The sequence below is a fragment of the Sarcophilus harrisii genome, chromosome 5 (assembly GCF_902635505.1).
Source record: "Sarcophilus harrisii chromosome 5, mSarHar1.11, whole genome shotgun sequence".
Lineage (NCBI taxonomy): Eukaryota > Metazoa > Chordata > Mammalia > Dasyuromorphia > Dasyuridae > Sarcophilus > Sarcophilus harrisii.
Window position 1 is genome coordinate 57060399 of NC_045430.1, and position 19381 is coordinate 57079779.

At 34.0% G+C, this 19381-nt stretch overlaps 1 protein-coding gene across 2 annotated transcripts in view; it reads right to left on the minus strand.

Moving 5' to 3' along the window:
• TBC1D15 (TBC1 domain family member 15) overlaps positions 1 to 19381 on the minus strand; it is a 105612-nt gene that overhangs the window by 21062 nt on the left and 65169 nt on the right. For both annotated transcript variants that reach the window (XM_023504307.2, XM_012550480.3), the window contains exon 11: positions 4074 to 4190. In XM_023504307.2, the coding sequence (XP_023360075.1) occupies positions 4074 to 4190 (117 nt within the window). The remainder of the gene's footprint in view (positions 1 to 4073; positions 4191 to 19381) is intronic.

The following is a 19381-nucleotide window of genomic DNA, read 5'->3' on the forward strand; positions in this document are numbered from 1 at the left end:
TTAAACCTGATGTCTTCTGGAAGTATTTCATGGGCAGCAAGGGCAAGAATTAATGTATAAATTCATTTTAATTAAAGAAAGATTAAAGTTGATTAAATCAGCATTTAATAACACTTCAGATTCTAGAGTAGTGCTAACTGATACACATATTAACAAGCACAACTGTAAGCCCTTCATCAAAATTGTTTTCATAGAAAATTAAAATGTGGAGTAAAAGGGGAATGGGGTATGGTAGGGTAAGAAAACTTTCACCAAGCTTAATATAATCCCTTTTAAAATGAAACAAAAACTTTGAAGGACACATCTAATAACAATAACAATGGCAGCAGAAAACAGCACTGGCGTTTACAAAGTCTTTTTCATGTATTCTATCACTCACAACAAACACACTAGATCAGCACAACAGGTGGAAAGACAGTGATGCTCAGGAAGGTTAAGGAACTTGGCCAGAATCACTTAATGTCAGAGTTGGATGTGAATCTTGGGCTTCATGATTCAAAATCCAGAACTTTATCCAGTAAGTTAAATTAAGAAACATTATCATTTGAGCATCATCATGTAATGTATTGCTACAAGGAAACTTTCCAGTTAAAATATCAAAACTTTGTTTACTATTTAACTACTGGATAGAAATCTTCCTGATACATATTTCCTTGTCCCCTTAAACAGAGGGAACCAACACCATAAAAAAGACCTGCAGTCAAGTTTCAAAAAATATGAAAGACATGTAGCTTAGGTTCTTACTAAAAAACAAAAATGAGAAAAAGACCTGATTGACAATTGTTCTTTTCAACTTAAAGCAAAATTCAGTTGCCACAAAAATGGTTATAAAGGCTCCAGAGAAATATAAGAACTTCTTTCTCCCAACTTATAGGACAGGCCTGCTCAGAAAGTAAAACAAAGCAAGGTAAACCTTATTTGCTGGTCATCAAGACTTCAAAATTCTAGGTACATGAGTGAATGTGTTTGCAAGACTGGACAAAATAGAAAAAGAAAAAAGGTGACTAGAATTACTTTCAAACTATAATCTGCATTTTTCATTTGTCATTTGGAAAAATCTAAACTCTCCCTTCCTCCCAAGAAGCTTTCCTTGACAAATTCTATCCCATTTTCTTCTCTCCTTAATTTTTCATCTCTTGACTTGGGTAGGTAGTATTTCTATTAATCAAATAGCACTTAGTGTCATAAAGTAACTTTGCAAAGATATTTGATGTGTATATGTTTGTGTACATAACCAAATTTTATATTCTGCCCCATTATTTAAAAAAAAAAAATCCATCTCTTTCCCACCTCCTATGAGTATTTCCCAAGGTTCTGCTCTGGATACCTTTTTTCTTCTCCTTCCATATTCTCTTGGTAATTTCATCAGTTTCCATAGATTCAAGTATTATCTCTATGCATGAGGACTTCTTATTCAAAAAATCCAGCCCTACTCTCTCCCCCAAGATTCAAATCTGCATCAACAATTTTTTTCATAAAGCTTTTTATTTTCAAAACATATGAATGGATAATTTGACTATAAATGACCCTTGCATAGCCTTGCATAGCCAGATTTTCTCCTTCCTTCCCCCCACCCCGTCTCCTAGATGGCAAGCAATCCAATATATGTTAAACATGTTAAAATGTATGTTAAAACTAATATGTATAAACATATTTATACAATTCTCTTGCTGCATAAGAGAAATCAGATCAAAAAAAGAAAAGTAAATGAGTAAGAAAGCAAAATGAGTGAACAACAAAAAGAGTGAGAATGTTATGTTGTGATCCACATTTAGTTCCTACAGTACTCTCTCTGGGTGTAGATGATTCTCTTTATCACAAGATAAAATGGAAATGGCATCAATCATCTCATTGTTGGAAAGAGTCACATTCATCAGAATTGCTCATCGTGTAATATTGATGTTGTTATGTACAATGATCTCCTGGTTCTCTTCATTTCACTTAGCATCAGTTCATGTAAGTCTCTCTAGGCCTTTCTAAAATCATCCTCCCTCATCATTTCTTATAGAAAAATAATATTCCATAACATTCATATACCATAACTTACTCAGCCATTCTCAGGGCATTCACCCAGTTTCCAGTTTCTTGACACTACAAAAAGGGTTGCCACAAACATTTTTGTACATGTGGGTCCCTTTCCTTTCTTTAAGATCTCTTGGGGATATAGGCCCAATAGAAACACTGCTAGGTCAAAAGGTATGCACAGTTTGATAACTTTTTGAACATAGTTCCAAACTGCTCTCCAGAATGGTTGGGGTCAGTTCACAACTCCACCAATGATGTATTAGCGTCCCAGTTTTCCCACATCCCCTTACATTCATCCTTGTCTTTTCCTGTCATCTTAGCCAATCTGAGAGGTGTGTAGTGGTATGTCAGAGTTGTCTTGATTTGCATTTCTCTGATCAATAGTGATTTAGAGCACCTTCTCATATAATTAGAAATAGTTTTAGAGCACCTTCTCATATAATTAGAAATAGTTTTAATTTCTTCATCTGAAAATTTTCTATTCCTATCCTTTGACTATCAATCAATTGGAGAATGGCTCATCAACAATTTTTTATCATATTTTTCAAAACTGAATGTCCCAGAGATATCTTATACCCAACATATTTAGAACTGAACTCATTATCTTCCCTCTAAAACTCTCCTCCCTCCCAAACTTCCCTATTTCTACTGAAAGTAATATTACCCTTCCAGTGACTCTGATTTAAAGCCAGCATTGTCACCAACCTTGTTTAGTTGAAACATCTTACTAACTCTAATTTCACAACTTCTCTTGTATCTAATTTCTTCTCTCCATTCAGTTACTCATGTTAGTTTAGATCCTCTTGCCTAAATTACTGCATGAGCCTCCAAGTCAGTTTCCCTAATCTTGAGTCACTCTTCACTCCAGCCAACATATAGCAATGCAGTCAAAGAAACTTTTAAATATAAATCTATGCGACTTCCCTCCTCAACCAAGTCTAGTATCTTTCCACTGCCTCTAGGATGAAAAGGAAAACTCCTCTACTGAGCTTTTAATCCACTTTACTATCTGGCACTAATCTATTTTTGTTAACTGGTTAAATACTATACCCCTCTTAGCATTGTATGATACAACTTAAACTAGCCTTCTCTCTTTTCCTGACTGACCACACTTCACTTCCCATCTTTATGTTTTTCAACTGATTCTCTCATGCTTGGAATGTACTCCCTCTTTACCTCTACCTTTAAGAGGTCCTCTTTTCCTTTAGGATGTCACTTGGAACCATCTTCTACACAAAGATTTTCTGGTTTGTATTTAACTACTTTGTATATATTTGCATTTGTTAACTTTTACATTTATGCTATATATATTTTTATCTGTACTGGTTATCCAATCTGTGAGAATGTAACACTGACAATAGGTATTGTTTCACATTTTTGTACTTGTATACCTATGACCTAGCAGAATTTCTAGCATGAACACTGGTCTTCTTATATTTCTTCCACTAGTGACTCCTTTTCACCCAAGAAAATTTTACGTGGACCCAAGTACATAAAACAGATGTACAAATCAAACATTTACTAATAATAAATCATAATTTCACAACACCCAAATCAGTCACAAGACCCCATAGGAGGTCATAAACCATAGTTTAAGAAGCAAAGACAAAGCATTTAATAAATGCGATGACTGATTAATTATATAGCAAAACAGGAAGACTTCAGCTTGCCTGCTTTAAAACCTGGAGTTAAACTATCAGCGTTTTGAATGGAAAAGAAAAGACTTAAACGTCTCCACATAAGCAATTAGCAGGGGAATAGAAACACATACTATTTGGCAAGTTATGACTGGGGATGCTTAGAATGGGGATAAAACCATTCTAAAGATTCTAGAGACATGCAAATATAGTTGTTAACCTAAACTGACAAATAATCTTAACATAAAAGAAAACAGGAGGATAGGACAAAATGTTAAAAATCAAAACCATTCAGGTTCTAAAAACACTAGGTATATAAAGAATTATAATAACAGGTATTAATAATCAACAAAGGCTATTTAATTCTAAAATGTAAAAAATATCTTTAAAAGGTAATCTAAGAGAACTTACCCAAATCAAAATCATACATACAATAGGTCATCAAAATGTCATGAAGTAAAATCAATCCTGGATTATCTTTGCCTTCATAAAACTTGTTTGTTCGGTCTGTTCTCTTAACATCTTTTTCTGAAAAAAGAAATAAAAAATTTCATATACTAATTTAAATGCTTCCCAAAACCAATTTTATTAAACTCAAATCTTACACACTGCAGCATTTTTCTTTATTGTTGATTTAAAAAAAAAAAATAAGCTGATTTACTTGAAAATGATTTTCTATATGCATCTACAGCAACTTTTTGATTAAATGTTAGAAAATATTTTCAATAAATTAAAGGCAACTCTGGATATCACATTTAGTTAATAATAAAATACATGTGATATTTAAAATAGGGAATTAAAAATCTATTATGCAATCAAGTTTTTTATTTAACTTATTATGCAATCAAGGATTCTGTTTCATTCATAATTATTTGGTTTCTTATGAAAAGTATTATGAATTTCTAATTTGTCATGACCCATAATCTTTTTTTTTTTTTTTTTACTATTTCAAATACATTTATTTTCAGGCATCATCATCATTCAGTACAAATTTATTATAGATTTTTATTGTTCTAAAATGAAAAACAAATTATAAATTCTCTCCAAAAGTTATTCCATGGCTTAAAAAGATATTGTCATACAGCATAACTGGGTGTCTATCTTCTACTAAAGTTTTTTTAATTCAATACTGAATCACCAGCAAAAAAGGAATTTGTAGAACTTCCAAATTATAAATTTATCATTATATCAACTCGGCTTGTATACTTCTCTCTTCCTGCCCCAGTCCCTCAAACATATATGTAAGTTGAAAAAGTTGATGCTACACTGGGGAAGGGCTGACTTTTCATCAATCAACAATTAATCAAAATAATTCTTTTTCAAGAAGAAAACATTGATGTATCTTGTGAGTAAGCTTGTTATGATCTGGTTTTGTTTTGTTTTTATTTTTAACAACAATCTTAAATTCAAAGTGTCCAAAAGTAAATTTGTTGCCTTTTCTCCAAAACTAACCCCACTTTCAAACTTTTCTATCACTGTCAAAGGTACCATCATATTCCTAGATAGGTGTAAACTTAGGCTCACAACATAAGTGTCATCCTCAAATGTTCACACTCACTCCCCATATCAAATCTGTTGCCAATGCCTGTGGAGTCTATCTTCCCAATATCTCTGAATATATCTCCTCTCCCCTCTCACACTATCACCACCCTAATGAAGACCCTCTTCACTTCATGCCTGAACTCTATTGCAATAAAGTCTGTCACTCCAAATCATCCTCTACTTAACATGAGCCAAAAAATCAATCACTTCCCTTACTCGATAAACTTTAGTGGCTCTCTATCACCTCTAGAATCAAATATAAAGTTTTGTTTGGTATTCAAAGTCTTCCATAACCTTCCCACGCATACCTTTCTAGTCTTCTTACACTTTACATACCTCAAACCTTATGATCTTTGACCCAGTGGTTTTGGTCACCTTGCTATTCCTTAAACAAAACACACCATTCTCTTTATTCCAGGCATTTTTACTGGCTTTCCCTCACTCAAAATATGCTCTTCCTTCTCGACTTTATCACTTCCACCTCCCTTTTCTAGCTTCCTCCAGATCCTAGCAAAATACCAGACTTCTAAAGGAAGCCTTTCACTACCTTTCTCAATTCTAGTACCAGCTCTCAGTTGCCTATTTCCTATTTATTCTCTATATATAACTTGTTTGTACATAGTTATTTGCATGTTTTCTCCTCCATTAGATTGTGAGCTGCTCAAGGGCAAGAAAAATCCTTGGATTGTCTTTTGTCTTTTTTTTATAGACCCACATAGTAGGCTCTTAACATATGTCTGATGACTAAGTGGATTTGTAGTATTATTCATTAAAAGTAGGGAACTGCATGCCTGTCTATAAAGAGCAACTTTTGTCTATACAATCTTTAATTCAGTCACAAGAGGACCTTCCTCAGATTCTTCAGATATCTCAAGAATATTGATGAAGCAAGAAGGCTATTTATTTCTTATCTCAACATGTAATTTGTCCCCTTTTTTCCTGACTGAAGGTTTCTTATGAAAGTTTTATTAAAAATGACACCTTTTCACAATTAAACTTTAACAAAGTGATATCGATGCCCAGCACCTCAAAATCCTACGTCTCTGTAACCCTCTTCCAAAATGGCTTTGGCCTCAAAAAATAATACAGAAGCTGCTCTAAAGACACCAATTGAGTTGTATTTTTTTCATTATCTTCATGGTCTCATGACAATGATGACAATTTTTATTTTTGGATACTGGTTTTAAAGATAACACTCTCTTCTTCTCCTATCTGTACTAATGTTCTTTTTCTCCATATTTTTCTACTTCTATTCATATTTATTTCTTACAGTATTTATTCTCTCTCACTAGGTTCTCAATTTTTTCCCAATTCTAATATGTTTTTAAGAGTCTGACCTTAGCCTCTTCCTTCTTCATATTTTCTCTCTTAGTAATATCTCTCCAAAGGATTCAAATTCCACTTCTATATAAATGATATACAGATATTTATTTCCTGTCTTGACCTATCTTCTGAATTCAAGAGACTTGCTTCCAAATGCCTATAAGACATTTCCACTTAAATATCACATCAGCATCTCTAATTCAGCATGTCCAAATTTGCCTCAGTTCTTTCTTTCTGTAATTCATTATTTCTGTTATTCACCCAGTCACCAAAATTATGGTACCCATTATATATCTTGATTCTTCCATTTTCAAATTTAATATTTACTATGTCCTGGCGGCTACATCTTCGTAATATTCCCTGCATTCAATCCATCTTCTCCCTAGTCTTACTTCCTATAGCTATCATAATAGCATAGGTCTTCATTTACCATCTCCAGACATTACAATAATAATCTAGGCAGGATTTGTTACCTCTACTCCCTCTGCCCTCCCCCCACTCCAAAATTTATACAATTGCCAGAATAATCTCAGTAGAAGTTTTAAAAATCTGGTCTCAATGTGCTTAAAAATTTCAGTGGCTACTTATTACCTGGCAGCTACGGCAAAATGAACAGAATATTTGCCTGAAGTCAGGAAGACTCCTCCTCTTGTATTCAACTTCAGGCTCAGACACTAACTCTGTGACTTGGGCAAGTCACTTAACTCTGTTTGTCTCAGTTTCCTCATCTATCAAAACATTTGGAAAAGGAAATGCAACCCATTCCAGTATGTTTACCAAGAAAAGGCCCCAAACAGGCACAAAGATTCAGATATGACCAATTAAGCAACACCACCATAAGCAACTTATCCACCAAATAAAGTATTTAATTCTGCTTGGCATTTAAAGCCTTTCATAACCCAGTACCACACTCAACTTTCTAACTTGCCAAAATTATATCTCCTACCAAATTTTCTAAACCACTGTCAAAATAAACCAATTTCCCCCTCCCCTATCCAGCCACTCTCAACAAGCATTTTATTAGCCAAAAAAAACCCTGACTTTGCTCAGCTTGTTTTTTCCTTATCTTCTTCTCTATCTGGTGAATTCTTACTCACTTAATTTAAAGTATGATTCAAATACCACTTCCTAAATCCAGAGTAGTCCATAATGTCACAAACAACCTTTCTTAGCTCCTTCCCACCTCCCCAATTGTTTATTTTCTACAATACCCAACACTTGTTCCCCTTTTTAAAGATCCTTTTTATGTGTAATCTTCCTCCACTAGAATATAAGCTCCTTAAAGACAGGGATTTTTTTCTCTTGTATTCCCAGAATAGCACAGTACCCAGGATTTAATGTTTAATAAATGTTTTATCTATCCAGCTATCTCCCTAAGGCACAATGTGGATAATAACAAGAGAGAAATCATAAAATAAAATCAGCCAGGCTTGCATTGTTGCCTGAGTTACTATCTGTACTTAAAAGCAACTGTATTTTTTAAAAATAGGTACTTTAATTTTAAATAATTCAACCTGGTATTACCCTAATAAACATTAAATACATTTTACTGTGTTTTTTTTTCCTATTAATAAAAGTAAACATATTCATTTACAATTTAATAGCATCATGATTCACTGAATAAGAGAACTGGTCTCAAATTAAGGAAGACCTCTGTTCATGTCTTGCACCTGCCTGATATAAACTGAACAACCCCAGAAAAGTAACAAATTCTTCATATTTTTGACAACTTATAAGTTGTAGAACAACTATATTCATTAGTAGGGGAATTTATTCCTCCAAAGAAATTATGGACCTGAATAAAAATATATAATAAATTTAAATAATACAATAGTTATAGCTAGGTAATGCAGTAGATAAAATGCCAGATCTGGAGGCAGGAAAACGTGAGTTCAAATCCAGCCTCAGACACTTAGTAGTTGTGTCACCCTGGTCAAGTCACTTAACCTTATTTGTCTCAGTTTCCTCTTCTATAAAATGAATTAAAGAAAAAACCAAAAAGGAGCACAATACACAATCTTCTATAAATAAATTCTCATTTTTCCTGCTGCTAATAAGTTTAGTAATATTTGCCAATAGATAATTTTACAAATAGTTATGAAAAGATCAAAAAAAAGCAAAATTATTTCATGTATCAGTTATGTTACATAGCATTTTATCGATTTTAAAAAGTACATCAGTTGATATACTTATTATTCTTATTTATATAGTGCTGCAAGGTATACATAAACATGGAATTGGATGGCTGGAAGAGGACAGCAATCACCTAGTTCAACATATAATTAAAAGGGAAATACACACTCAGCTTCTGCTTGAAGAGTTACAAGGCAACCTATTTCACTTTCAGATAGCTAGAATTATTAAATGTTTTTCCTGAGATCAAGCCTAAATTTGCCTCTCTGCACTTTTTATCCAGTGCTCCAGATTCTGCACTTTGAAGTGTTTGAAGAAATTAAACTTGCTCCTGTTTGTCCTCAAGCATCTGAACCAGCATACCATATTCAGCAAAGCCTTCAGCCCTGAGTCTTTTCTTCTCTTCAGGATAAATATGCCCAGTTTATGAAAACTAATCTTCATATGACACAAACTCAAAGTCCCTCACCAGCCTGTGTGCCCTGCTCTGAATCCTTTCTAGCTATCAATGTTCTTCATAAATTGTGGCATTCATAAAAAGTGTCTTAAAAAGGAAGAAACTCTCAACATTGGCATTTTTGGTATTGTGTCTCATTTATCTACCTCCTAAAACCCTACAAAATACTTTTTCTCACAACAAAATCCTGCACAATGGATATTATGAATATCATTATCCTTGTAAAACAAATAAGAAACCTGACAAGCCTAGAAATTAAGTGAATTTTTTATGGTAGTATGACAAAGATAGCACTCTTTTCACTGTACTAGGCTACTTTTAAATATCTATTTATACAGTTGCCTGAGTTAGAATTAGAACCTAAACACTAATTTTTAAATTAATAAAAGACATGTACTATGAACTGATGCTAAGTAAAACAGAAGTAGGAAACCATTGTACACAGCAATAAGACTGTGTAATGATCAACGATGACAGACTTGGTTCTTCTCAGCAATTCAGAGATCCACAGCAATTCCAATAAACTGTGGTGGAAAATGCCATCTGTTTCAGAAAGAATTATGAAAACTGAATGTAGATTCAATGCATACTATTTTTATCCTTTCTGCTATTTTTTTCCTTGTGGTTTTTCCCTTTTGTTCTGATTTTTCTCGCCCAACATGACTCATATGCAAATATGTAAAAAATGAGAGTACATGACTAAACTAAATAAAAACAAATTTTTCAATGACATGTACTCTATCACTAATTTTGACAATTCTAAGTTGTTTTATTTAAATGGTTCACATATATTACCTGTTTCACATATATTACCACATATATTACTACATATATTACAGATAAAATGTAAGCCAATGATGATATTATACCATAGGCTGCATTAAGAAAAAATATTGAAGAAAAAGCAGTGATAGTATCACAACCAGAATGGTAAAGCCCCCTGAGAATTATCTAATACATGAAGTGGATGAATCTAGATATGATTAGCATAGGGATAACTTCAGAAAGGATAAAATAGCTGTCTTCAAATATGGTTAAGATCTCTTATACAGAAGAGAAATCAGCTTTGTTCTGTTTGGCCCCAAGAGGCAGAACCAGAAGCAATAGTTCTAAGTGAGTAAATTTAAAATTAAAGGAAAAAGTTTAAATTTTTTCTTTAAAATGTTTAGATTGTTTAAAACAATGATGGTTATCCAAATGTGGAATGTTCTGTATGTCAGGAATTAGCTGCCTTCAAAGCAAAGACCTGATGATCATTTGTTGGGAAATGGCCACAGAATTACCAATTCTGAAATTCTGTAATGTGCAACATGCTTTATAAAAACATACTGATATAAAATGTTGCTTGGATACAGCAAATATTTTCTACATAAAACTTTTTCTGCATCCCTTCATGTTCCCCTTATTCAAATACAGTGCTTTATCTACTTTACTTACTCTCTCAGTACCAAGAAATAATATAAGAAGATCTCCAAATTTTCTAAAAATTTAAGTATAATTTTTTAAAAATATAAATTTTAAAAATCTAGAGAAATTTTAGAGAAGGACCCAGATAGAGTTAGGGAAGCACAGAAGTAAGGCACACTTCCCATATAAACTTTTGTATCCCCATTTATCCTCCTACATTGCCTTAAAGATGGTAAGTAGGGGGCAGCTACGTGGCCCAATGGATAGAGCACCAGCCCTGAAGTCAGGAGGAGCTGAGTTCAAATCTGTCCTCAGACACTTAACACTTCCTGTGGGACCCTGAGCAAGTCACTTAACCCAATTGCCTCTGCACTTAACCCAATTGCCTCTGCAAAAAAAAAAAAAAAAAAAAAAGATGGTAGGTGTAGGTTTACTTGCTAATTATCATTCACACATACACAAACACACACAGCAATGGGCTACATATGAAAAAGGACAACTAATATATAATATTTTAATGTGAAGGAATCTGTAATGTACTATATGAGTATGTCAATTTGTTTTTAATACTAGTTGACTGCGCTACTTTTTTTTCCCCATCTACTGCCTCCCTAAGTTGCTATAAACTCTTGAACTATGACATACTAGTTTATCTCAATATTCCTTAAGAACGTTATCCTTGGGGCAGCTAAGTCGAGCAGAGGATAGAGCACTAGCCCTGAAGTCAGGAGGAGGATATGAATTTAAACTTAGCCTCAGACACTTAGACTTCCTAGCTGTATGACACTGGGCAAGTCACTTAACCCCAATTGCCTCAGCAAAAACAACAAAATTATCCTTGTGAATGTCAAGTTTATAACAATAATCCTTATTCATCAAAAAAATTATATATTATTTTCCATATATGCTATTAAGAAATTTTTAAAAGGAATAAAGTTTAAAAAATAAAAGCACAGTCAGTGTTGAAAGGACTATGGAAAGACAATCATTGAAATATTACTGGTGAAGTCATAATGTGATCAATCAGTTACTATGTGCCAAATACCACAGTAAGTAGTCATAATATCAGAAAAAGGCAAAAACACAGTCCTTGCCCTCAAGTAGCTCACATTCTAACAGAAAAGACAACTTGTACAAACAACTACATAAAAATAAGATATACACAGAATAAATGAAAAATTATCTCAGAGGGAAGATATTAGCACTAGGGGGAACCAGAAAAAGTAGAAGATGACATTTTAATTGAATTTTAAAGGAAGTCAGGTGGTCTATGAGAAAGAAACAAAGAAGGAAAGCATTTTAGACATAGTGGAGGAGAGATTATCAGAAGGGTAAGTGAAGAAGGAATATCAACCAGTAAAAAGGCACAGATCATGTATCACTAGATACAGCCAGTATCACTAGAGCATGAAGAATGGAAAGGGAAATGAATATTTGAGCCTGGAGCTACTAGGGAGCTGCTGGAATTTATCAAATAAGGAGCTGACATGGCCGGACCTGTGCATTTTGACAGCTAAATGATCTATTAGACTGGGAAATAGCAGTGAGGAGTGAGGAAAGATCAACTAGAAAGCTATTATAATAGTTCAAGCATAAGGTCACAAGTCCTACATTAGGCTGGCAACTAGGCAAATGGAGAGAAGGGAATGCACACAAGAGATGTTAACAAGGCAGAAACAGGCAACATAGTAAATACATAAAATGAGAGTCTTGGAGCATGACAATGACTCTGCAAACCTGACGGACAGGGAGGAAGTTGGTGGTGTCCTCAACAGTAACAGAAAAATCAGAAGAGGATGGGTTTGGGGATAATAGTAATAAGCTGTGTTTAGACATGATTAATGTCAGATGACTACAGAATATCTAGTTTGAGATGTCTAATAGACAATTTGATATGAGGCCAAATATGGCGAGTTAAGCAGATCTGGCCAGAGATAATTGAATCCATGGTAGCTGATGAGATGACTCAAGAGGAAGAAGAGAAGCTGGGCAGAATGGACTTTACCATGGTTAGTGAACATGATCTCAATGAAAATACAGCAAAGGAGGCTGAAAAGCAGAAGCCAAGGAACTAAGAAAGTATAGTTCCACAAAAACCTGGAGAGAAAAGTATCTAGGAGAAGAGGGTAATCAATAATGTCAAAGGCTACAGAAAGTCAAGGAAGATGAAGACTGAGATAAGGCCAATAGATCTGCAATTCAGAGATCATTGGTAACTGCTGAAGAAAGCAGTTTTAGTTGAATGGCCAAACTCTAGAGTTAGAAGAGGGAGAAATGGAGGCACCAAGTATAGATGTCTTTCTAAAATTTAGCCACACAGCCCTCTTTGTAGTGGCCAGAAACTGGAAACTGAGTATCTACTGGAGAACGGCTGAATAAATTGTGGTATATGAATATTACTGTTCAGTAAGAAATGACCAACAGGATGATTTCAGAAAGGCCTGGAGAGACTTCTACAAACTGATGCTGAGTGAAATGAGCAGGGCCAGATCATTATATACTTGAACAACAATACTCTATGATGATCAATTCTGATGGACCTGGCCATCTTTCAGCAATGAGATGAACCAAATCAGTTCCAATGGAGCAGTAATGAACTGAACCAGCTACACCCAGCGAAAGAACCATTACATTGAATTCAATCCCTATATTTTTGCCTGCCTGCATTCTGAATTTCCTTCACAAGCTAATTGTACAACATTTCAGAGTCCAATTCTTTTTGTACAGCAAAATAATGGTTTGGTATCTAATTTATATTTTAATATATTTAACATCTACTGGTCATCCTGCCATCTAGGGGAGGAGGTGGGGAGTAGGAGGGGAAAAATTGAAACAAAAGGTCTGGGAACTGTCAATGCTGTAAAATTACCTATACATATAACTTGTAAATAAAAGCTATTAAATGAAATAAAATAAAATAAAATTTAGCCACAAAGTTTCTCTTTGAATAAGGCCTTCTTTCTCAAACATAGAGGGAACCGAATCAAATTTATTAAAAAAATAAAAGCCATATTGACCCACAGTTAACACTGTATACCAAAATAAGGTCAATATGGGATCATGAGCTAGGCATAAAGAATGAGATTTAAATAAATTGGAAAAGCATAGAATAGTTTACCTCTCAGACCTGTGGAAGAGGAAGGAATTTATGACCAAAGAAGAACTAGAGATCATTATTGATCACAAAATAGAAAATTTTGATTATATCAAATTGAAAAGTTTTAGTACAAACAAAACTAATGCAGACAAGATTAGAAGGGAAGCATAAACTGGGAAAACATTTTTACAGTCAAAAGGTCTGATAAAGGCCTTATTTCCAAAATATGTAGAGAATTAACTCTAATTTATAAGAAATCAAGCCATTCTCCAATTGATAAATGGTCAAAGGACATGAACAGACAATTCTCAGATGAAGAAATTGAAACTATTTCTAGCCATATGAAAAGATGCTCCAAGTCATTATTAATCAAAGAAATGCAAATTAAGACAACTCTGAGACACCACTACACACCTGTCAGATTGGCTAGAATGACAGGGAAAGATAATGCGGAATGTTGGAGGGGATGTGGGAAAACTGGAACACCAATACATTGTTGGTGGAATTGTGAATACATCCAGCCATTCTGGAAAGCAATTTGGAATGATGCTCAAAAAGCTATCAAACTCTGCATACCCTCTGACCCATCAGTGTTACTACTGGGCTTATATCCCAAAGAGATCATAAAGAAGGGAAAGGGATCTGTATGTCCACGAATGTTTTGTGGCAGCCCTCTTTGTAGTGGCCAGAAACTGGAAACTGAGTAGATGCCCATCAATTGGAGAATGGCTGAATAAATTGTGGTATATGAATATTATGGAATATTATTGTTGGGTAAGACTTACACAAATTGATGCTGAGTGAAACGAGCAGGGCCAGGAGATCATTATATACTTCAACAACAATACTATATGATGATCAATTCTGATGGACCTGGCCATCTTCAGCAATGAGATGAACCAAATCATGGTTCTATAGTTCCAATGGAGCAGTAATGAACTGAACCAAGCTACGCCCAGCGGAAGAACTCTGGGAGATGACTATGAACCACTACATAGAATTCCTAATCCCTCTATTTTTGTCCGCCTGCATTTTTGATTTCCTTCACAGGCTAACTGTACATTACTTCAAAGTCCGACTCTTTTTATACCGCAAAATAACTGTTTGGACATGTATACGTATATTGTATTTAACTTATACTTTAATATATTTAACATGTATTGGTCAACCTGCCATCTGGGGAAAGGGGTGGGGGGAAGGACAGAAAAAGTTGGAACAAAAGGATTTGCAACTGTCAATGCTGAAAAATTACCTATGCATATATTTGTAAATAAAAAGCTATTTAAAAAATAATAAATAAATAAAAGCCATGCCCCAATTGATAAATGATCAAAACATATGATCTATGCCCAAAAGGCTATAAATTCATGCATATCCTTTGATCTAACAATACCACTTCCTACACATGAATACCAAAAAAGAAACTAATTTGGGGAAGCTAGGTAATGCAGTGGATAGAGCACTAGCCCTGAAGTCAGGAAGACCTGAGTTCAAATTTGGCCTCAGATACTTAACACTTCCTAGCTGTGTGACCTTGCAAGTCACTTAACCCCAATTGCCTCAGACTTTAAAAAAAAAAAAAAAAAAAAAAAAAAAAAAAAAAAAGAAGACTTTTTTAAAGGGGGAAAGGAGAAGGATCTGTATATACAAAAATATTTGTAGTAGTTTTTCTCAGGGCAAAAAAATTTAAAATTGAGGGAATGCCCATCAACGGGGGAATGGCTGAATAAATTGTGGTGTGTGATTTTCATGGAATATTATTGTTTTCTATGAGAAATGATGAGCAAGATACTCTCAGAAAAAAACCTGAAAAATCCTCTATGAACTCAAGCAAAGTGAAATGTACTGTATACAAAGTAATAGCAATGTTCTGGAATGACCAGCAATAAATGACTTTTGCTGTTCTTACCAATATAATGATCCATGACTACTCGGAAGGAATGATGATGAAAAATCCTGTCCATACCCAGAGAAGAAACTGATTGTGTCTGAATATAAATTGAAGCATATATTTCTTTCTCTGTCTCTCTCTCTCCCCGCTTATTTTTCACGAGGGAAGGGTTTTGTATAATTTCACATGTAGTTTCTTAATGAGGGTTAGGAGCAGGGATAAGGAAGAAAATTTGGAACTCAAAAATTTTTAAAAAATGTTTAAAAATTTGTTTTAAATGTAACTGAGGGAAAATATTTAATTAAATGATCAATTAATTAATTAAATTTGGCCACAAAGGAAAATATAAGACAACAAGAAGCCAGTGTGGTAAATTTAAAAAGTATTTTTTAAGAATGGGAGATATGCAATTGAAGAATGGCTGAATAAATTGTGGTATAAGAATATTACAGAATATTATTGTTCTGTAAGAAATGACCAACATGATAATTTCAGAAAGGCCTGGAGAGACTTACATGAATTGATACTGAGTGAAATGAGCAGGATCAGGAAATCATTATATACTCCAACAACAATACTACATGATGACCAATTCTGATGGACCTGGCCATTCTCAGCAATGAGATGAACCAAATCATTTCCAATGGAGCAGTAATGAACTGAACCTGCTATGCCCAGCGAAAGAACTCTGGGAGATGACTAAAAACCATTACATTGAATTCCCAATCCCTATATTTATGCCCACCTGCATTTTTTATTTCCTTCACAAGGTAATTGTACAATATTTCAGAGTCTGATTCTTTTTGTACAGCAAAATAACGGTTTGGTCATGTATACTTATTGTGTTTCTAATTTATATTTTAATATATTTAATATCTGCTGGTCATCCTGCCATCTGGGGGAGGGGGCGGGGGATAAGAGGGGAAAAACTGGAACAAGAGGTTTGGCAATTGTTAATGCTGTAAAGTTACCCATACATATAACCTGTAAATAAAAGGCTATTAAAATTAAAAAAAAAAAAAAAGAAAGAAAGAAAGAAAAGAAAAGAATACAGGAAAACTTAGTAAAGGGTCAAATATGGATAATTGGAAAAGATCTCAGAATCATTTAATCAGAGTTGAAGCCAAGTCTTACAGAGATTAAGTGATTTACCAAGGTTACACAGGTAGTAAGTATGACACTGAATTACATATCTAATAAATTAAAAAGGATGCCTCTTGCCTCTAATATCAAATGCAAATTCCTCTGCTTAGCATTAAAATTCTTTCACAATCTGGGTTCAGTAAGTTTCTAGTCTAGTCCTTTTCCTCATACAATACATTTTGCCTACACCCACTTGTCTTTGCACTGGAGATTCCCAGTGGTTTCTTCCTTGTAGATATATTGAAATTTCTGTATATCTTTAAGGGAGAGAGTCAAGTTCCTCTGACCATTCAACTACTTTCCTGATCCCCTAAGAATTAATATGTATCCTAATAAATTACTTTATAGTTAAAAAATATATATAACAACAACAACAACAACAATACTATATGATTATCAATTCTGATGAACGTGGCCCTCTTCAACAATAAGATAAACCAAATCAGTTCCAACAGAGCAGTAATGAATTGAACCAGCTACACCCAGCCAAAGAACTATGGGAGACAATTATGAACCACTACATAGAATTCCCAATCCCTCTATTTTTGTCCACCTGCATTTTTGATTTCCTTCACAGGTTAATGGTATACTATTTAAAAGTCCAGTTCTTTTTGTACAGCAAAATACTTGTATGTACATGCATATATATATATTGTATTTAACTTATACTTTAACATATTTAACATGTATTGGTCAACCTGCCATCTGGGGAAGAGGGTAGGGGGAAGGAGGGGAAAAATTGAAACAAAAGGTTTTGCAACTGTCAATGCTGAAAAATTACCCATGCATATATCTTGTAAATAAAAAGCTATAATTTAAAAAAAAAAAAAAAAAAAAAAGCAAAGAAATTCCTGGTTTCCTACAAAACTCAGCTCAAATACCATCTTTTATTTTTTACAAGAAGTCTTTCTGGGTTCTCCAGATGCTGGTATCCTTCTTCCAAAAATACTTTGTATTTATTTTTTATGTTCTCCATATAAGTGTATAGGTAAATTAAAATGCAATTTTATTGGGGAAAAAAAAAGTGGGAGATATGTGACTTCACCAATAGGCAGTCATGAAAAAAAATACACTAAAAAAGAGAAATTCAAAGATTAATGACAGAATCAGAGCAACAGGAGAGGCAATCTGTTGGACAAGATGGAGAAATGAGATCATGTATACAAATAGAGGGGTTTGTTTTCAAAGAGAAGGACTACAACTTTCTGTGAGAACAGATAGGAGAGGAAAGCATTTGAATGATGTGTAATAACAAAAGAGTAAAAAGAGTTCAGGAAATATCCTCAAAATTTTTGGTGAACTATGAAACCTCAACTGAGGAAGGAAAAGGAGGGAAAGCCATGGGAAGCTGGAGGAATAAAAGATTTGGACAAACTTTGCATTTCCATTTGGAATTATGCTATAAAAAGGACAAGCCCTTAAATCCAGTATTTTTAATATGTGCTCAAGCTGGTGCATTCTCTCTCTCTTCCTTCCCTCTCTCCTTCTTCCTCTTCTCTCCCTTTTGTCTCTCTGTCTCTCTTTCCTCCCTCTTCCTTTCCTTTCCCTTCTGTCTCTGTCTTTCCCTCTCTCTTCCTTTCCCTTTCTTCCTCTTCTTTCTTTCCCTCCTCCCTCTTTCCCCCTCTTTTTCCCTCTCCCTCTTTTTCCCTTCCCCCGCTCTCTCTTCCTCCCTATTTTCCCTCCTTCCTTCCCCCTCCTCTTTCTCCACTTTCCCTCCTTTTCTTTCCCCCCTCCAAGGAAGTGAAAAATAGGTAAAAATTCTAATGTATATCATAATAGTGGCATTCTCTGTAAGAACAAAGAAATAGGTATGAAATTAGTGCCCAAGAAAAATCTATAGCATATAAATGTGAAGGAATATTACTGTAGATTTAAGAAATAACAAAAAAAGGAACAATTTATATAAAGACTACAATAATGCAAGAAAAAAAACAACTTTATAACACTTAAGAATTCTGCATTGGTGTTAATTTGTTTTGCTTATGCTTACATGTTACAAAGGTGGGTGGGTTCATTTCCTTTTCATTTTGTTGTTTTTGTTCTTTAATGTGGGAATGGAAAGAGCAAAAGAGGTACAATGATAATGAAAGTCTCATACAAAAAAAAAAGCTAAGAAAGAAAATCACTGAATCATTTAAAAAAACACAGAAGAAAAGGCAACAAAGTTTAGGGCGAGATTCAGATGAGTAAGATAGTTCTAAAGGATATTAAAAGGAAGTCAAACTCAGAGTAATAGAACAAATAAATGAAGGTTCCAGCAAGCAGAAAATTAAATATAATACTGTCCCTCCTAGCAGAGGCAGGAGACTACCAAGGGAAAATATCAGATATACTATCAGACACAGGGTCTCTGTATCTGATGTTCTGCTTATCTTTTGTTTTGTTTTGTTTTTGCTGATACAAGGAAGGTACAGTAGGGGAGAGAAAGAGTTCATGGAATGTCTGGTGTAAAGACAAAAAACAGCCATAAAGTGTATTTTTAAAAGTAGGGATATGCTACATGTTTTTGAAATCTTTTTATCACAAACAGTGAAACATTTTAAATTTAAGCAAATAAAAAGATTAGTTTCAATTATGTGGAAAGTTCATTTAATCATAGGATGAGGAAGCATACAATGAAATCCATCCTCCAACTTACTAATTTTCATTTCTATTTTCTATTTTGAAATTATGAAGCATAAAAGCCACTTCTCAAATCTTTTAAAAAATATTTAAGGTAACCACTT